Raw genomic sequence first — 17,453 nt, 5'->3', positions numbered from 1 at the left:
CCATCTTATGGTGCTGCCATCTCAACATATGGCTCCAGGGCTGTCACAGCAGAGCTGAAGAAAGGGTCACTTTTCACTGCCTCAGCCCAAAGGGGACACATGCCACTCTATTTACCATCCATTTGCCCAAACTAGTCACGTGTTTCTTCCTACGGCAGAGGGGCAGGGAGGATCCTGTCTCACAGTTCAAGTGACCAGTTGGGATCAGTTCAGATTTCCTGAACCTCCTACTTGTATTCCTTTAATAAAGAGTTATTCCAGCAATCCCACTCCTGGGCATATATCCAGAGAAAACTCTAACTCGAAAAGATACATTCACCCCAGTGTTCATAGCAGCACTATTTACAAAAGCCAAGGCATGGAAGCAACTTAAATGTCCAACAGATGAATGGATAATGACAATGTGGTGTATTTATACAATGGCATATTACTCAGCCATAAAAAAGAATGAAATAATGCCATTTGCAGCAACATGGATGGACCTAGAGTTTATCACACTAAGTGAAGTAAGTCAGAGAAAGACAAATATCATATGATATCACTTATATGTGGAATCTAAAATATGATCCAAATTAACTTATTTACAAAATAGAAACAGGCTCCAGACATAGAAAACAAACTTATGGTTACGAAAGGGGAAAGGGCAGGAGGATAAATTAGGAGTTTGGGGTTAACATATACACATTGCTATATATAAAATAGAAAAACAGCAAGGACCTACCGTATAGCACAGGAAACTATACTCAATATCTTGTAATAAACTATAATGGAAAAGAATATGAAAAAGAGTATATATATGTATAACTGAATTACTTTTTTATACATCAGAAACTAACACAACATTGTAAATTAACTATACTTCAATTAAAAAAAAAAGAGTTCTTTACTTTGGATTCCAGGCAACATTCATATGAAAAAGATTTGGTTCCTGGTCTCCTCATGCAGGTTAGCATGACCCTCACTCCTGTGAGCTGTGCCATCAGCGTCTTAGCAGTAGGCAAGGATTAGTGAGCATGTACTGTGTGCCGGGTGGTGCCAGGTCTTTACATATGTTATAATATTTCATCTATGTGATGACCTTGCCCTCTTCTGCCGTGGGTTTTTGCTGGGTCTGCTCTCTGTCCTGAATGCTCTCTCCCTGGTCTAGTTAACAACCCTCCATTGCCTAGTTAACGCCTGTACACCACTGAGAGTTTGTCTCAAGCATCACTTGCTCCAGGAAACCATTCTTGACCACCATTCTAGAGTCCATTCTGAGATGAACCTTTCCCCCAACATTTGAATATCCCTGAAATTGGACTGTGTCTCTCAATTGGTGCATGTCCGTGATCGGCACTTTTTCTTCCTTAGTGGTACATAAAACAGTTGTGCTTCTTAAAACGGGCACCTCAGATTCAGAGAACTATGATATGTGTATTTGTAGAATTGTTTCCCCGAGCATTTGTCTCGGTTTGTATTAATGTCCATCTTGTCCTCTGTACCTTAAACTCCATGAGTGCTGAAACAATGTCTTTTTGCTCACCTTTGTATCTGGGGCATCTGGTACACCATACTTGCCTGGCACACAATACCCCCCAATAACTATTTGTTGAATAAGGTAAGTCCTGTTATCACTGTTCACAGAAGAGACTCAGGGAGGAAAGCAGCTCACCTAGAATCATACGGTTAGAATGTGGCTCAGCTGGGAATGGGCTCAGGTCTGACTTGTGTTCAAGGCCAGTTTTTCAATCACTGCCCTCTAGCCGTCTTTGCAGAAAACTCAGAACCTCTTTGATTACAAGACAGAACTATCAATCCTGGTCAGGATATGAGGAAAACTTAGAGACCAGAACTCAGCTAATACTCAGTGTTGTTCATGGGGGCAGGGGGGGAGTCCAACAGTGTTCTTTCTTCTGTGCCTGTGTCTTCCTGCTTTCTGCCCCCAGGGATCCCAGAAGGAGCTGCTGAATTTGACTCAGCAGGATTATGTGAACCGCATAGAAGAGCTCAACCAGTCGCTGAAGGACGCCTGGGCCTCGGACCAGAAAGTGAAGGCTCTAAAAATAGTCATCCAGGTCAGGTCGAGTGATTTTTTTTTTTTTTTTTTTTTTCCCCCAGAATTTCCTTTGTAAAACTCCTTTGTGGATAATTAAGATTTTCAGAGGCCTGCCTTCAGGGTCTTACCCTAATTTTTTCATCTGTTCTATTTTCACGTACTTCCTGTGAAAGGCCATAATTATGAATCAGTGTTTTTATGAGATGGCTAATCCCAGGGCCACCATGTGCAGCTGCATAGGTTGTGCACTGTGCAGTTCCAGGAAATTCACCCTAGATTACAGAATTACTGATGTCCCCCCAGGGTTGTGCAGTTCATTGGCCCTGTTACATCAGCTGACACATTTATGATTTGTGTAGACTAAAGATTGATCTACTGTCTTTTGGGTTTCCTTGACCAGATTTTCTTTGTATCTTTGGAACTAATGGTTGTGTGTCCCTGATACATGCATTTTGGGGTCATGTTCTGCATAGTGACGTGACAAAGAAAATGTATATACAGTGTTAAGAGAGGTATGTTTGTTGAATCCTCTTTGTTGATGAATTTGTTAATCCATGACAGCTCTTGGATCACAAGAGCAAGTTCCACAGGGAAAACAGCTTATTCTGTTTCTTGACTCTTAAGATCATCCCGTCTTGTCAAAACACGCTCAGAAGTACACGGTAAAAGGAATACTGTAAGCATTATGCTCTTCAGAGCAGAGTTAATAGAGGATTTCTGAACAGCCATTTTAGTTCAGAATGACAAGATTTCATTCTTGTTTATTGTCATGGGAATGTGACATTTGTTTTCTTACTCTGGGAGTCTTTGCACTGGGTACTTGAAGTCTTTTAAGATGACACTTTGTATGGCAGGTGCTATTTTTTTTGGTGTTCATGACAGAGGCAAACCCAAGCCCTTTTCCCTTCCATCACTGTTGTTAGTTGACAAAGCAAATACTCTGAAGAAGGTTTCTCTCATCCTGCAGGCATGTGATGGAGGCTGCTTGCTGAGTGGCTCAAGTGAGAGAATATCTAAACTAACAAGAGCTTCTTCAAAATATTTTTGTTGGCAACATCTCTCCATAGAGTATTGTGGTATAGAACTGTGACTTCTAAGAGTTTGACATCTGGAGGAGATTTGATTCATGTCTTCCCAAAGAAAATAATCATGAAACTGTTTAATTAACTCCACATCTAGCTAATAGTAACTGTTTGACTTGCAATAAAGACTGCCTTCTTTATCCAAAAAAGCTAGTCAAGGTACAGAATATGGAGAAGTGAGCAGTTTCCCTTATTTGCTCTGCAGTAAGGTTTCACTTTGTTTTTTCAGCTTTACTGAGGATATTTTACATGTCCTAAAATCCACCATTGTAAATGTACCATTCAGTGAAGTTTTTAGTAAGTTTACAGAGTTGCCCAGCGATTACCCAAACCAGTTTTAGAACATTTTCATAGCCTCTGTCCACCCTTTTTTTTTCCCGTTAGCACTCAAACCCTGCTGCCGCTTTCAGCCTTAGAAAAACCACCGATCTGCTTTCTGACTATGAATTTGCCTTTCCTGACGTCTCATGTACGTGGGGTCACTCATTGTGTACTCTTTCGCATCTGGCTCCTTTCGCTTACCGTGTTTTTGAGGTTCATCCACGTTGTAATATCAGCACTCTGTACCATTCTGCTGCTGCATGGTATACCACTGCATGCATAACCACATTGTACTTATCCATTAACAAGCGGATAGACATTTAAGTTGTTGCCACTCTGGCCATTATGAGTAATGCCGCTGTTCACAATTGCAAACAAGTCTTTGTATGGACGTATATTTTCATTTTTCTTGGATAGATTCCTAGAAGTGGAATTGCTAAGTCATATGGTAAGTTGATGTTTAACTTTTTGAGGAACGGCCAAGTTGCTTTCCAAAATGGCTGCACCATTTACATTCCCACCAGCAATGTATGAGGGTTCCAGTTCCTCTATATCTTTGCAGTCACTCATTTCGTTATTGCCCATCTTTTTGATTATAGCCATCTGAGTGGGTGTGAAGTGGTACCTCATCGTGGTTTTTTTTTTTTTGTGGTACACGGGCCTCTCACTGTTGTGGCCTCTCCCGTTGCGGAGCACAGGCTCCGGACGCACAGGCTCAGCGGCCATGGCTCACAGGCCCAGCCGCTCCGCGGCATGTGGGATCTTCCCGGATCGGGGCACGAACCCGTGTCCCCTGCATCGGCAGGCGGACTCTCAACCACTGCGCCACCAGGGAAGCCCTCATCGTGGTTTTAATTTGCATATCCCTACTGACTAATGATGTTGAGCATCTTTCCATATGTTTATTGGCCATTTTTATATCTTCTTTAGTGAACTGTCTATTCAAGACTTGCCCATTTAAAAAATCAGGTTGTTTGTCTCCTTGTTGAGTTGTAGTAATTCTTTATCCTTGATACGAGTTCTTTATCAAATACATGATCTACTTGTATTTTCTCCTAGTCTGTGGCTTATCTTTTCATTTTCGGAATGGTATCTTTTGAAGTGTAGGAGTTTTTAATTTTAATGAAGTCCAGTTTATCAGTTTTCTCCTTTTTGGCTCATGCTTTTGGAGTTGTATGTAGGAACTCTTTGCATAACCCAGGGTTGTGAGAATTTCTTCCTATGTTTTATTCTAGAAGCTTTATAGTTTTAGCTCTTACATCTAGGTTATATGGTCCATTTTGAATTATTTTTTTGTGTGTATGGTGTGTCTAAGTTTATTTTTGTCCATATGGATATCCAGTTGTCTCAGCAGCATTTGCTGAAAATACTTATCTTGGCACCTTTGTCAAAAGTCAATTGACCATAAAAGTAAGGGTTTATTTCTGAACTCTCAATTCTATTCCATAGATCTATAGGTATGTCCTTATGCCAGTACCACACTTGATTACTATAGCTTTATGGTAAATTTTGAAACTAGGTAGTATGTCTTTTGACTTTGTTCTTCTTTTTCAGAATTGTTTTGGCTCTTCTGGGTCCTTTGCATTTCCATATGAATTTTAGGATCAGCTTGTCAATTTCTACCAAAAAAAAAAAAAAAAAAAAACCTTTGGGATTTTGATAGGGATTGTACTGACCCTACAGATCAGTTGGAGAGATTTGCCATCTGAAGCAGAGTTAATCTACTGATGCATAAATTATGTATCATTCATTCTGTTGATAGGCATTTGGTTCTTTTCTTTTTCCTTCTTTCATTATTATGAACGATGTTGCTGTGAACGCTGGTCACGTCTGCTGGTGACCATATAAAGTGTTTCTCTAGATGAAGGCCCATACCTAAAAGTGGAATTGCTCGGTGTAGGATGTGTGCCTTGTCTGCTCTTCCAGACAATGCCAAGTTATTTTCCGCAGTAGTTGTGCCAGCCTGCACTGTAGTAGCAGTGGGGGTGTGAGAGTCTGTGCTGTTCAGTGGCCTACCAACATTTGGAATGAGCAGACTTTCAATTTTAATTTCTCCAATTTAGGAGGTAATAACATCATATTTTATTGTGGTTTTAATTTGCAATTCCCCGATTATAATAAGATTGAGCATCTTTTCATATGTTTATTGGCCATTGGGGTTTCCTTTTCTGTAAAATGCCTTTTGTTGGTTCCTTTTGCTCATTTTTCCATTACGTTATTTGTACCTTTCTTACTGATTTTTAGGATTTAAAAAATATATATTGTGGGCAGTAATTGTCCTCTGATTAATTAGTCTGCTTCCCTCCTTTCCTGCCTTCCTTCTAGCCATCCATCTAGTCATACTTTCTATACCGAACCATAGATTATCTTTTAATTTATCCATTTGCTTTGGTTCACAGTTTTGGTTTTTAATTCCAACTTAATTTTAGGAACTGCTTGTTTCCTTCTAGAATCTTGCTAATTGGAAACAAATGAAAAGCATTCTTTTAGTCTTTTTTCCGCAGTGTTAATAAATTCGATAGCAAGTATTTTAGGCAGAGTAATGCATCAGTTCGTTGCTCAGGAAATGTTTATAACAATGGTTCTCAACCTTAGCTGCACATTAGAATCACTTGGGAGCTTTAAGAAATCCTGATGTCCAAGCTGCACCCCAGACCAGCTTAATCAGAATCTCTGAGAGTGGGATCCAGGCACTGTTATTTTACAAAGCTTCCCAGATGATTCCGAAGCTGAGAACCCTTGGTTTGTAGAATGCTCATTTCATTCAGAATGTGGTACAGATTGCGGATCTCAGGAACCCAGTGTGTCCTGGGCTTGTTTCAGTGCAGCAGTCACCTGGGGCCCTTGTTGAAAATACTGATTTTGGAGCAGGGAATCTGTTTTTTTTAACACATACCCTGGGGGTGCCTGATTTTTATTGGTTTAGGAAACTGCACCAAAGCTTTACAAAAAACTGTGGAATCTTCAAAATAGTGATTTAAAAGGTAACTTCAATTTATGACATTATTATGATTTTAACTTTGGATTAAAATTTTTTTTCTGCTTCCTATTGTCTTTATAAAATACATGTTCTGTGACACCAGCTTGGGAGACAAATCAACGCACAGGTGTTGGGAAACGCCAGCTGTGTTTAATTTGAAATCTTCTGTTTGAATTCTCTCTCTCTCTCTCTCACCTCACCAGTGGGCAGTAACCCATCTCTGAGGGGCTCTGGGTAGGAACTCAGGAGATGTCACATCCCTAGGAACCAAGAGCTGTGTATTGTAAACAGTCTCTAGGATTCAGAACTGTTTGTTTTTTCCAAGCCCTGACATCTCATGGGGTAATTAATTGTTTAAGTTGGAGCTCTCATAAAGGGCATGTGAAAAACACAAAGCAAGGTGTCAGGAAATGGAGTTCCCTGTACATCCAAATGCCACATTTGGTGTCATTGCCATTGTTTTAACAGCTTACATTCCCCTCACCTCCAATCCCCAAATAACATTTGGGCCATGAGAGGATGTTTTACAAATTAGACACATTGTTTACTTTTAGTTACATAATGCTAAGGAGAAACTTGATGAATGTAATAATTCAGATATTGTGTAACAAAGCCAAACTGAAAACACATGTCAGCCTACATCTTGATATGATGAACTTTCTAGCCATTCTGTGCACATCGGAAGCGCATACATATGAAAGTACCCTTTCTAAATGTCCAAATAGTTTTTTTCTTTTAACGTGACATTTTTCCTGTCTGATAAAATATGGCAAGGTTATCTAGTTCCTTATCCAGACTTCTGAATTTGCAAAGATTTCAGGGCATTACTTCTAGTTCTTCGAAGTAGAGATAGATTTTTGTTTCTGATTATACAAGATGACTTCATCTGGGGTGTTCGGGGCCACGTTGTGTGGCTGCCATCTTCCGTTATGAGTCCTGAACACGTCGATGGCCCTCTGGCGTGAGTGATGGCAGAGGAATTGAGGAATTCCCGGCAAAGCCAAAATGTTCCTGGCTTGCAGAGCACAGTTCCAGAGAAACATGTAACTCTTTGAAGCTTGTCACGTTTCCTTTTAGAAGGAAATTTAAGAGTAAGTATAAATAATGGGTGCTAGTTTAAGAAACCCTAGAGATTTGCCTATGGGGTCATTTCATAGAAAAGAACATTTAAGAATCAAGACCATTCTGAAATAAACCAGCGGAGGCAATGCTGAAAAGATGGAGTCACCTGCAGGGACACTGGTTGACTTCTCTGGTGACCCAGTGCTGACCCTAGTTCAGACCCTCTGGATAAGATTCCCGAGTCGTGGCTTTCCTGAGGGAGGTGATGGTGCCTTTCATTAAGAGGCTGTCTTGTGAGCAGAGTTGACTCCCTTTGTCAAAAGCACGGTGGTTTTGCTTGTCATTATACCTTCAGTGACTAGCACCAGGCCTGGCACATGGTATACACTTGCACTTGTTTGTGGAGATCCTTAATTTTCCAGGCCTGGAGTGTTCCAACCCAGTCAGACATGACAGTGACTTTTCTTTTCTCTTCTCTTTTTCTAGTGTTCAAAGCTTCTTTCGGACACAAGTGTTATTCAGTTCTACCCAAGCAAATTTGTCCTTATCACCGACATACTTGATACATTTGGTAAGTACTAGTTTTATTCATCTCAAATCTAAGAAGTGCGTTTGTTTTGCCGGAAGTTGGATGGTAGAGTGGCTTTAAATCGGGTTCTGCTGTGGTTTAAATTACTAGGTAAGTCACGAGGGAGACCCAAACTCCCACCCCGACCCTTGCTCCCCTGCTCTAATGAGGGGAGCAAGGGTGCGGGTGCTGTTTTTGCAAGAATTTTAAATTGTGTGTTTCTAACCTTCTGATAGGCTAGCGAGGCGAGTGAGTCGAGCAAGGCAGGCTGGGGAGCACACGTCTCATACAGACCAGCCTCGGTCCGTCGCCGGCCGGCTCATGGCACCTGGAACTCACTTTGTTCAGAACTGAACCTGGCATCTCCTCCCAGCCCTTCCCCACCCGCGCTGGGTTTCTGTGTCGGGATGGCGGCACCATGTACCCCCGTGCCCACGCTGGAAATCTGAGTCTTCTCCCCCGTGCCCCATGTCCAGTCCGTCACCAGGTTCTTCAATTCACCTTCCTCAATCTCTCCCCCGTATGTCTGTTTTTCTGTCTTGTCTGTTAAAACCTTAGTCCAAGCCCCTGTTCTCTGCCCCATGGATGATGGCTGCAGCTCCTGTGAGGTCTTCCTGCATCACTGTGGCTGCCCCTCGTCCCACACTCCACCCCTCAAGCCGAATGATCTTCGGGAGTGCAGCAGAGAGGTTTAGACTGAAGAGATTAATAACCAGGAGCCCCTTGGAGAAACAGGAGGTCTCCACGCTGCTTGGTGATGGTCAGTGGCCAGAACATCATGCCATTAGCAGTTTGCCCAAACCGTGCAGCCTGTACATGACGTTCAGCAGAGAGGTGCCCCGCAAGAACTAGGAGACAGTCATCGTCTGAGAACTGAACACGTAGGGGGTCGGAACAGACCTTCGCTGTCTTGCCGAGGAAGGACCGATGGGCTCCCAACCTGGCAAGTCTTGTCTGTGACCCATTGAAAGGTCAAATGTGTCAGAAAATGAAATGTCATTCAGAGAGACCCATTTATTTCTGTGCAGGAGACCGGGGACCTGAGTGTATTAGCTAGAATAAGTGATAGAAAACCTAACTCATTCATTTCCTCGTGGAAAAGGGGGGAGTATTTATTGGCTTATGTTGAAAAGGCCAGGGGTAGTTTCTGGCTTCAGGTATAGCTGGATTCAGGAACTCAAACGGTATCTTCAGGACATTGGCTTTTTCTAGTACTTTTTCTTGGGTTGGCTTCATTCTTAAGCTCCACAAGGTGTCCTCAACTTTTATCAGTTTTGCTGCTACTAGTCCCAGGACAAGGAAGGAACTTTTATCCTCGCTTTCCAACAGAAGTCCCGGAATTCCATCTCATTGGCCTGGCTTGGATCACACGTCAGTCCCTGAGCCAGTTATGGGATCTGGGGATGAAATGTGCAGGTTATCCAGAGCTGGTCGCCCTAAAGGAGAAAGGGTGATGCTGTTGCCAGAGGAAAGGGGAATGGGAGCCAACTGGGTTAAAGGAAGAGATGTCCTGGCCAAACGACAGGACCTTTGGGTTCAGATGATCCGGGAAGGTGGCATCGGGCACTCTGCTGGGTGCTGAGGTTGTGTCAGCAAATAAGAAACAAAAATCCCTGCCTTCGTGGGCTATGCCAGAAAGAGAGGATTCGCAGAACAAATAAGTAAACCTGATTGTGTGTTAGACAGGGATTGGTGCTATGGATGAAGAAAACCCAAACCAGAGCAGGGTGAAGTGGGCAGTGCTTTTATTTAAATGGGGGGGTCGGGGGAGGCCTCGCTGGGAAGTCGGTGTGTGGGCAAGTACTTGAAGGAGGTGAGAGATGAGCCGTATGCTGGCAACGTGGGGCTGGCTTATGACCAAGGAACAGCCAGTGCAAACACCCTGGGGTGGGAGCAGGCCTGGAGAACTGAGAGGCCAGCGTGGCTGGAGGGGGGCGCATGGGGTGGGGATGTGGCCAGAGAGCCTGGTGGGCCATGCAGGCCATTGGAAGGACTTGGGCTTTGAGCCCGAGGGCATGAGGAGCCGCCCAGGGTGTTGAGCACTGGAGGCGCAAGTTCCAGTTTGGGTTTTAATGGGCTCCCTCTGGCTGCTGTGCTGAGACTAGACGGTAGGGCGAGGGTGGAACGGGGGGCCCGGTTGGGAGGCCGGTGCAGCACTCCAGGTGAAAAATGAGGGTGGCATGGCCCCGGGGTGGCGGTGGGGATGGGGGAAGGTGATCCAGGACAGATGGGTGCATTAGGCTCTCAGAACAGATATCCATCGCACACCCCTCGGGCCTTGACCTGTCGTCATACCCAGCGTGCCTTCCGGGAGCGAGGATGTTAGTCAGCGAGAGGGGCCAGTGGCTATGTCTGGTTCCCCTGACAGTTCTGTATCGCATGATGAGTTGACACGTTGGCCTTCTGGTTTCCCTCGCCAGCCTCCTGCAAGTTTCTTTTGCATGAGTCAGCATCCCCGGGTGAGACTAGCTCTGAGATCATTGCTTGAGCCTGCAAGCCTGGCCAGATCCAGACGTTAACCTTGTGAGAATATGGGGCGGCCGTTCTGTCAGCCTCTGTGGTGGCGGCCGAGTCCCATGCCTCGGCCGGCCAGGATGCGGTGTAGATGCCCGCCGTCCTTGCTGTGTCCCAGAAATTAGCTGGGCCGGGAGTGGAGAATAACGGTGGTAAATCCTCAACAAATCAGGGTTTTCCTTGGGCCTGACTCTCTGTTCTAGGTGCTTTAGTGATCTTAAGTCATGCCGTCCTCATAACAGCTCTATGAGGTAGGGTCTGTAATTATCCCCACTTCACAGATGAGAAGCCTGAGGCACAGGCAAGTAAAGCAGCTTGTCCGAGTCCCCAGGCTAGTGAGGGGCAGAGCTGGGACCCAAATTGAGTTCTCTCTGCAGTCAGAGCACCTGCTTTATTTCTCTTGTACTTGGCTCACGGCGGAAATTCTCTCTACAAAACTACAAATGCGTGTACCTTTGACCCAGCAACTTTGCCTCTGGGAATTCATCCAACAACCCAAGTGACCGTCCATAGGAGACCAGTTAAACAAACTATGGCACGTCTGTATGCAGCAGTACGAGGAGGCCTCTGAGAGTGAGGACGTGCTGTGTTCCAATGTGGAAAGATCCCCAGGGTACATTATCAGGTGAAAAACTCAAGATGCAGAACTGCTATGGGGTATGTTCCGTTTTGTTTAAGAAAGGAGGAAAAATTAGAGCGCTTGGTTGTTTTCACTTGCGTATGCCTAAAGAAACATTAGAAGGATCCCCAAGGAGCTAATAAAAGCGGAGACCCTCAGAGGGTGGCTTGAGCAGTGAGCTGGATGGGACGGGACGGGCTGAGAGAGAACCTTCTCTCTGCAGAGTACCTCCTGCAGCCTTTTGAATTTTGAATGGTGGGCATGTTTTACCTCTTCAAAGCGTTCCCAGAGGTGCCCTTGTCCAGATCTGTTGCGAATAGCTTTCCTCAGGAGCGCGAGGCAGCCTGCGCGTGTGCAGGTGCTCGAGGACACTTTGTTATGCTTTGGGGCTAATGAGCAGCTCTCACCTTTTAAAAAGGGGGCGGAACTGGCCTTGCTTGGGTGGCAGCTCCGAGTGCTGAGGTCCATTGTGCATGTGTTGCTGGTGGTCAGTGGTTGTGAACGAGGCTGACCGAGGGTGGGAGCGTCTTGCTGGGCAAGGATGCGGGACACGGCCCCAGGCGTCTGCAACTGCAGCGCTTTAGCTGGGATTTCCCTGGAGGCAGTGAGCACAGAGCTGGGCTCTGGCGTCTCTCTGCCTGCATTCGTTGCCTCTCCTCCTACAGGATTGTGTGAACTTGAGCCTTGGTTTCTTCACTTGTGAAATGGGCATAATAGGCCTTGCCTCTGGGGGTTTCCGGAGAGTATTAAATGAGAGAATGTGTAGGAAGCACGTGATGTCTTTCCTCTTCTAGGAGCTGGCAGGGTCAGTGTAAACAGCTTAGAGCCGTGGCTGGCACAAAGTAAGGTGCTCAGAAACTGTTAACTGTTGCCACTGTTGTTAATGATCTATATTAGTGTCCTTGATTTATGAGAAAGTGAATCAAGAAAGAAAATCTAGGGTCAGGTATTATTTCTCAAAATAGTTGTCCACTAACTTAACAAAGGAAAACAAATATTCACCAAACTCTTTTGGCCAAAAATGGTTTTGTGGTTAAAGGCCTTAGGATGTGAAGGTGAAATATAAAAGTTGTGCTTTCGTTTTTAAAAGAAAGCTAGTTTTGGAGAGATGGCAAGCTTTTTGTGGAGGAAGTAAAGGCGTTGGGTTCTCTTAAGCCCGGCCCACGCACTCTAGGAGGTATGAGAAGTTACGTGGTTGCCCAGCGTGGCTTGCTGTGCTGTGTGATGGCCAAGGTAAACTGCGTGTAGTTCCGATGCCGGGGGTTCTGTGCTTATCTCAGAGGAGGCCTCTCTTGGCATCAGGTGTGGCTGCCTTGGGGAGCCCGTGACTGCAGGTTACTTCCTGCCAGGAGGACAAAGGCAGGTGGCTTTGAGAACTGGAGCTTGGTCCCTGAGCCTTCCTGGGAACTTCTAAATTGAATCCACGGTTTGGGGCAGTGATTCTCATCCTGGGCTGCATACCTGGGGAGCTTTAAAAACACTTCTTTCTGATGGTCACGCTGTGCCCCAGATCATTTACATTAGCATCTCTGAGAACAGACGCAGGCATCAGCGTATTTTCAAGTGCCCCAGGTGCTCTGAGTGTTCAGCCAAGGTTGAGAACCCCTGGGTTAGAGGGAGGAGGGAGGCTTTTGGCAGTTGTTAGAGATTCCCACGCCTAAGGCAAGTTTTAGCTCAGAGACCCACAGTGCCTGCCTGAATCAATGGTTCTCACACTTGAGTGTGTATAAGAATTTCCCGTTAAGGTTATTCAAAATTCATATTCCTAGTCTTCACCCCCCGGAATATTCTTTTTCACTGGCTCTGAGGTGGGCCCCAGGAATGGACATTTTTAACAAGTGTCTTTCAGTGATGGTAATGTAAGTAGTCCACACTGGGAGAGGCATCTAGGGCTCTTCTCAGCTTGGCTGGCTTCCTGCATGTTAACCTAGCATTCTGTCATTTCTTGATGATGTCATTTGATCTCATGTTCTTTGACCAGAAATGATCCTATAACTCTCCTGTCTTTTTCCACGTATGGACAAGGGGTGTGGTTCTTTGTAGCCCTGAATGGTGGGGTTGTGCGGGGGAAAATGGGCATGGGAAAATACTTTGAACATCAAAGGTGATTTGGGAAGGTCCAGAAAATGAATAGAACTGTAACTTTTATCCTTTGAATATTGATAGCATTTTCCAAAATAACATTCGTACAGAGTACATAAAACTTTTTGTGTTAGGCTGACCTGTAGACCAAGTCCAGACTGCACACTTGTATTTGTAAGTAAAGTTTTATTGGAAACAGCCACATCCATTTGTTTAGCTATTGTCTATGGCTGCTTTTGAGCTACAGTAGCAGAGTTGAGTAGTTGCAATGGTGATCTCTGACCCACACAACCTAAAATATGTTCATCTATCCATCCAACAAAGATGAAGCACCCACTGTATGTCAGGCACTGATCTAGGTACTGGGAATATGTCAGTGAACAAAACAGGTAGAAATCTCTGCCCTTGTAGAACTTGTATACCTAGATGAATCTCAAATTCCAGCGCTTCTAGGTACCAGGCAGATTACGTAAGTGCGTGAAGCAGGCTGTTGATGAGAGACAGTAGGGAGCAGTGGAGACTGTGGCAAACTGGGTAGTTTTCAGGGGGCAGCTACTAATCTATTCAAGCTCATTTTTATCCTAGAGGGATGTGGGTCATTTTTGGCACATAGTTTGTGAAGGAGCAGGCAATCTGGGGGTTTTTTCTTCCAGTTTAATTGAGATATAATTGATATACAACACTGTATAAGTTTAAGAAGTACAGCATAATGACTTGACTTACATACAGCATGAACTGATTACCACAGTAAGTTCAGTGAAAATCCATTCTCTCATATAGATACAAAATTAAAGAAATGGAAAAAAATTTTTTTCATTATGAGAACTCTTAGGGTTTACTCTCTTAACTTTCATATATAGCATACAGCAGTGTTAATTATATGTATCATGTTGTACATTACATCCCTAGCACTTATTTATCTTATAACTGGAAGTTAGTACCTTTTGACTGCCTTCATCCAATTCCCCCTCCCCCCAACCTTTGATAACCACAAATCTGATCTCTTTTGCTATGAGTTTGTTTGTTTCTTTTTGAAGTATAATTGACCTTTGTTAGTTCCTGTTATACAACACAGTGATTTGATATTTCTGTACATTTCAAAATGATCACCATGATAAGTCTAGTTACTATTTGTCATTTTACAAAGATCATACATAGTTATTGACTATATTCCCCGCACCATATATTTCATACCCATGACTCATTTATCTCTCTCACCTATTTCTCACCTTCCCCTCCCCACTGGCAACCACCTGTTTGTTCTCTGTATCTATGACTGTTTTGTTATATTTGTTCTTTTTTGTTTGTTTTTTAGTTTCCACATACAAGTGAAATCATACAGTATTTGTCTTTTCCTGTCTGACTTATTTTGCTTAGCATAAGTGAAGGATCACTTTTCTGCCTAGAGCAGAAAGTTCCCTCTTTTAATTAAAAATCTAAAATTAGAAAAGAATCACGGCTAAAAATTTTTCCCACTAGGTGGCAGCATACTATCACAAGTAGAAGCTCATATAGGAGACGCCACCGTCTCTGTCCCTAATTAACAAACATTAATTTATTGTTTGCTTCTGAAGGGCACAATGCTGACACCATATGTCCTTTTCTCCCCAGGAAAGCTGGTATACGAGCGCATCTTTTCCATGTGTATGGATAACCACAGCATCTTACCAGGTAATGTCTTAGCTTTTCCATGGGTTTCATGCTGCCCTCAAGTCAGGATTAGAAGGTTTATATCAAGTCAGGATTTGTTGAGACCTGAAATAAAGGTTTTTTTGTTTGTTTGTTTTGGTGTGTTAAAAGTTAAAGAAACGCCTTTACGGATTTCTGATCATCTCAGTCTTCAAAAAACATTAGATTTTCCAACAGCCCAGCTAGGGATTTGGGCAAGTAATTTGAATCTGCAAGAATGAAGAGGTATTACAATTAGATTCAACTGAACTTTTATACCAACTTCAAGTTCTCTGCTGCTGGACATTTAAATATTTTTCCTATATGTTTTTCCTAAGAAGCAAATTACTTTATAAAATCAACTTTATATTAAGGAACAATGTCAAATAAATCAATAATAACAGATGCTTTGAATCTACATTCTATGCCCAAGTGATGTTTGCATTAAATTTATTGCCACTCTATACTTGATACAATTTCAATTTTCTTAAATTTACCAAGGCTTGATTTGTGACCCACGATATGATCTATCCTGGAGAATGTTCCATGAGCACTTGAGAAAAATGTGTATTCTGTTGTTTTTGGATGGAGTGTCCTATAAATATCAATTAAGTCCATCTTGTTTAATGTATCATTTAAAGCTTGTGTTTCCTTATTTACTTTCGCCACTCAGTTTTAAACTCTCAGGAGGTTGTAATGGGACAGCTAGATCACAAATTTCTTTTGTCACATAAATGATGATGATGGGGCCAGCAGCATGGAACGCCCAGCAACAGCGTCCTTTCCCTCTTATTCCTCCTTTCAAGTTCCTAGCGCTGCTGAGAGGAAGCGTGCTTATCTGTACAAGTTAGAACAAGCTCACTCCACCTTCATCCCACCTCCTTCTGCTTGTAGCAGCAGCACTTCCCTGGAGGATGAAGAGATGGCATGTGACAGTACCCGTAATTTGATCTCTTTTCTTTTTGTCTGTTTATCTGTCTTGCCTTTCTGTCTCTTTCTTTCCCCCTTCCTTCCTTCCTTCCTTCCTTCTTTTCTCTTTCTCTCTTTTGCTTTCTTTCACTGTGTCTCTTTTCTCTCCTTTTCTCTCTTTCCTTTTTTTCCTTTCTTACCTTCCTTCCTTCCTTCCATCTATCTATATTGTTAAAAACTATTTAATATGTACATTTCTCAGAGAGAAAGACAGAACTCTACAGACCTTTAGGGTTAGAAAAGCTCTTAGGAATCACCGTGTCTCATTGTAGGTGGCCAAACCCAGTGGGGAAGAGTCAGGGACTTGCCCACAGGCCTGCCACCAGCTAGCGAGAGCCTGGTTCTTAGCTCTGGGCCTGCGCCATCCAGTATGGTGGCCACTGGTCACGTGGGGCTCTTGAACACTAGAGATGTGGCCAGTCCAAACTGAGATGTGCTGTGAGTATAAAAAAAAAAATACCCTGGATTTCAGAGACTTTTTTTTTTCTTTTGGCTACACTGAGTGGCATGCGGGATCTTAGTTCCCCGACCAGGGATCAAACCCATGGCCCCTACAGTGGAAGTGCAGAGTCTTAACCACTGGACCACCAGGGAAGTTCCTCAGAGACTTATACAAATAAAAGACCATGAAGTACCTCACTAATTTTTTTTTTTTTTTGTGTGTGTTACGCGGGCCTCTCACCGCTGTGGCCTTCTCCCATTGCGGAGCACAGGCTCCGGACGCGCAGGCCCAGCGGCCACGGCTCACGGGCACAGCCGCTCCGCGACATGTGGGATCCTCCCGCACCGGGGCACGAACCCGCGTCCCCTGCATCCGCAGGCGGACTCTCAACCACTGCGCCACCAGGGAAGCCCCTCACTAATTTTTAAGTTGATTACATGTTGAACGGATACTTTAGATGAATTGGATTAAATGAAGTAAATTGTTAAAATTTCGCCTGTTTTGTTTTAGCTTTTTGAATGCTGCTCACGTGATATTTCCACTGGACACTGCTGCTCTAGACCCTCCCCTCCACCACATCATACCTGCGATGTTTTTTTTTTACATCTTTATTAGAGTATAACTGCTTTACAATGGTGTGTTAGTTTCTGCTTTATTACAAAGTGAATCAGTTATACGTATACATATGTTCCCATATCTCTTCCCTCTTGCGTCTCCCTCCCTCCCACCCTCCCTATCCCACCCCTCTAGGTGGTCACAAAGCATGGAGCTGATCTCCCTGTGCTATGCGGCTGCTTCCCACTAGCTATCTACCTTACATTTGGTAGTGTATATATGTACAACAGCTCCTCCCACATTCTAGGCTTCTCAAGACTTGGAGGCAGGGACAAGCCTGATGGAAAGGCTTCTCTGTCAACTTAAGGATTTGGGAAACTCGGGTGCATTTATTTTACACTTGCCAACTTTTCTTCCATATGCTATACCAGCAGCAGTAAATTCTTAGCCTGCAGGCAGAAATAAACTCAGATAGGTGTTTTCTTTGGCTATAACAGTATATTTTAAAATGCTTCTTCATATAGGTTCTACTTCTTCCTATTGTTGTATACCTAAC

The 17,453-nt window shown here is 43.7% G+C and overlaps 1 protein-coding gene across 3 annotated transcripts in view; it reads left to right on the top strand.

Annotated features, from left to right (window-relative positions):
* VPS35L (VPS35 endosomal protein sorting factor like) overlaps nucleotides 1-17,453 on the top strand; it is a 127,812-nt gene that overhangs the window by 20,541 nt on the left and 89,818 nt on the right. For 2 of the 3 annotated variants that reach the window (XM_024744179.1, XM_024744180.1), the window contains exons 7-9: nucleotides 1,926-2,054; nucleotides 7,967-8,051; nucleotides 14,875-14,934. In XM_024744179.1, coding sequence (XP_024599947.1) covers nucleotides 1,926-2,054; nucleotides 7,967-8,051; nucleotides 14,875-14,934 — 274 coding nt within the window. Of the gene's footprint in view, nucleotides 1-1,925; nucleotides 2,055-5,600; nucleotides 7,510-7,966; nucleotides 8,052-14,874; nucleotides 14,935-17,453 lie in introns of those variants that run through there. The other variant, XM_024744181.1, reaches the window with a different exon arrangement.

This window comes from Neophocaena asiaeorientalis, unplaced genomic scaffold, assembly GCF_003031525.2.
Source record: "Neophocaena asiaeorientalis asiaeorientalis breed wild unplaced genomic scaffold, Neophocaena_asiaeorientalis_V1.1 scaffold91, whole genome shotgun sequence".
NCBI lineage: Eukaryota > Metazoa > Chordata > Mammalia > Artiodactyla > Phocoenidae > Neophocaena > Neophocaena asiaeorientalis.
This window is presented reverse-complemented; position numbering and strand designations above follow the sequence as displayed.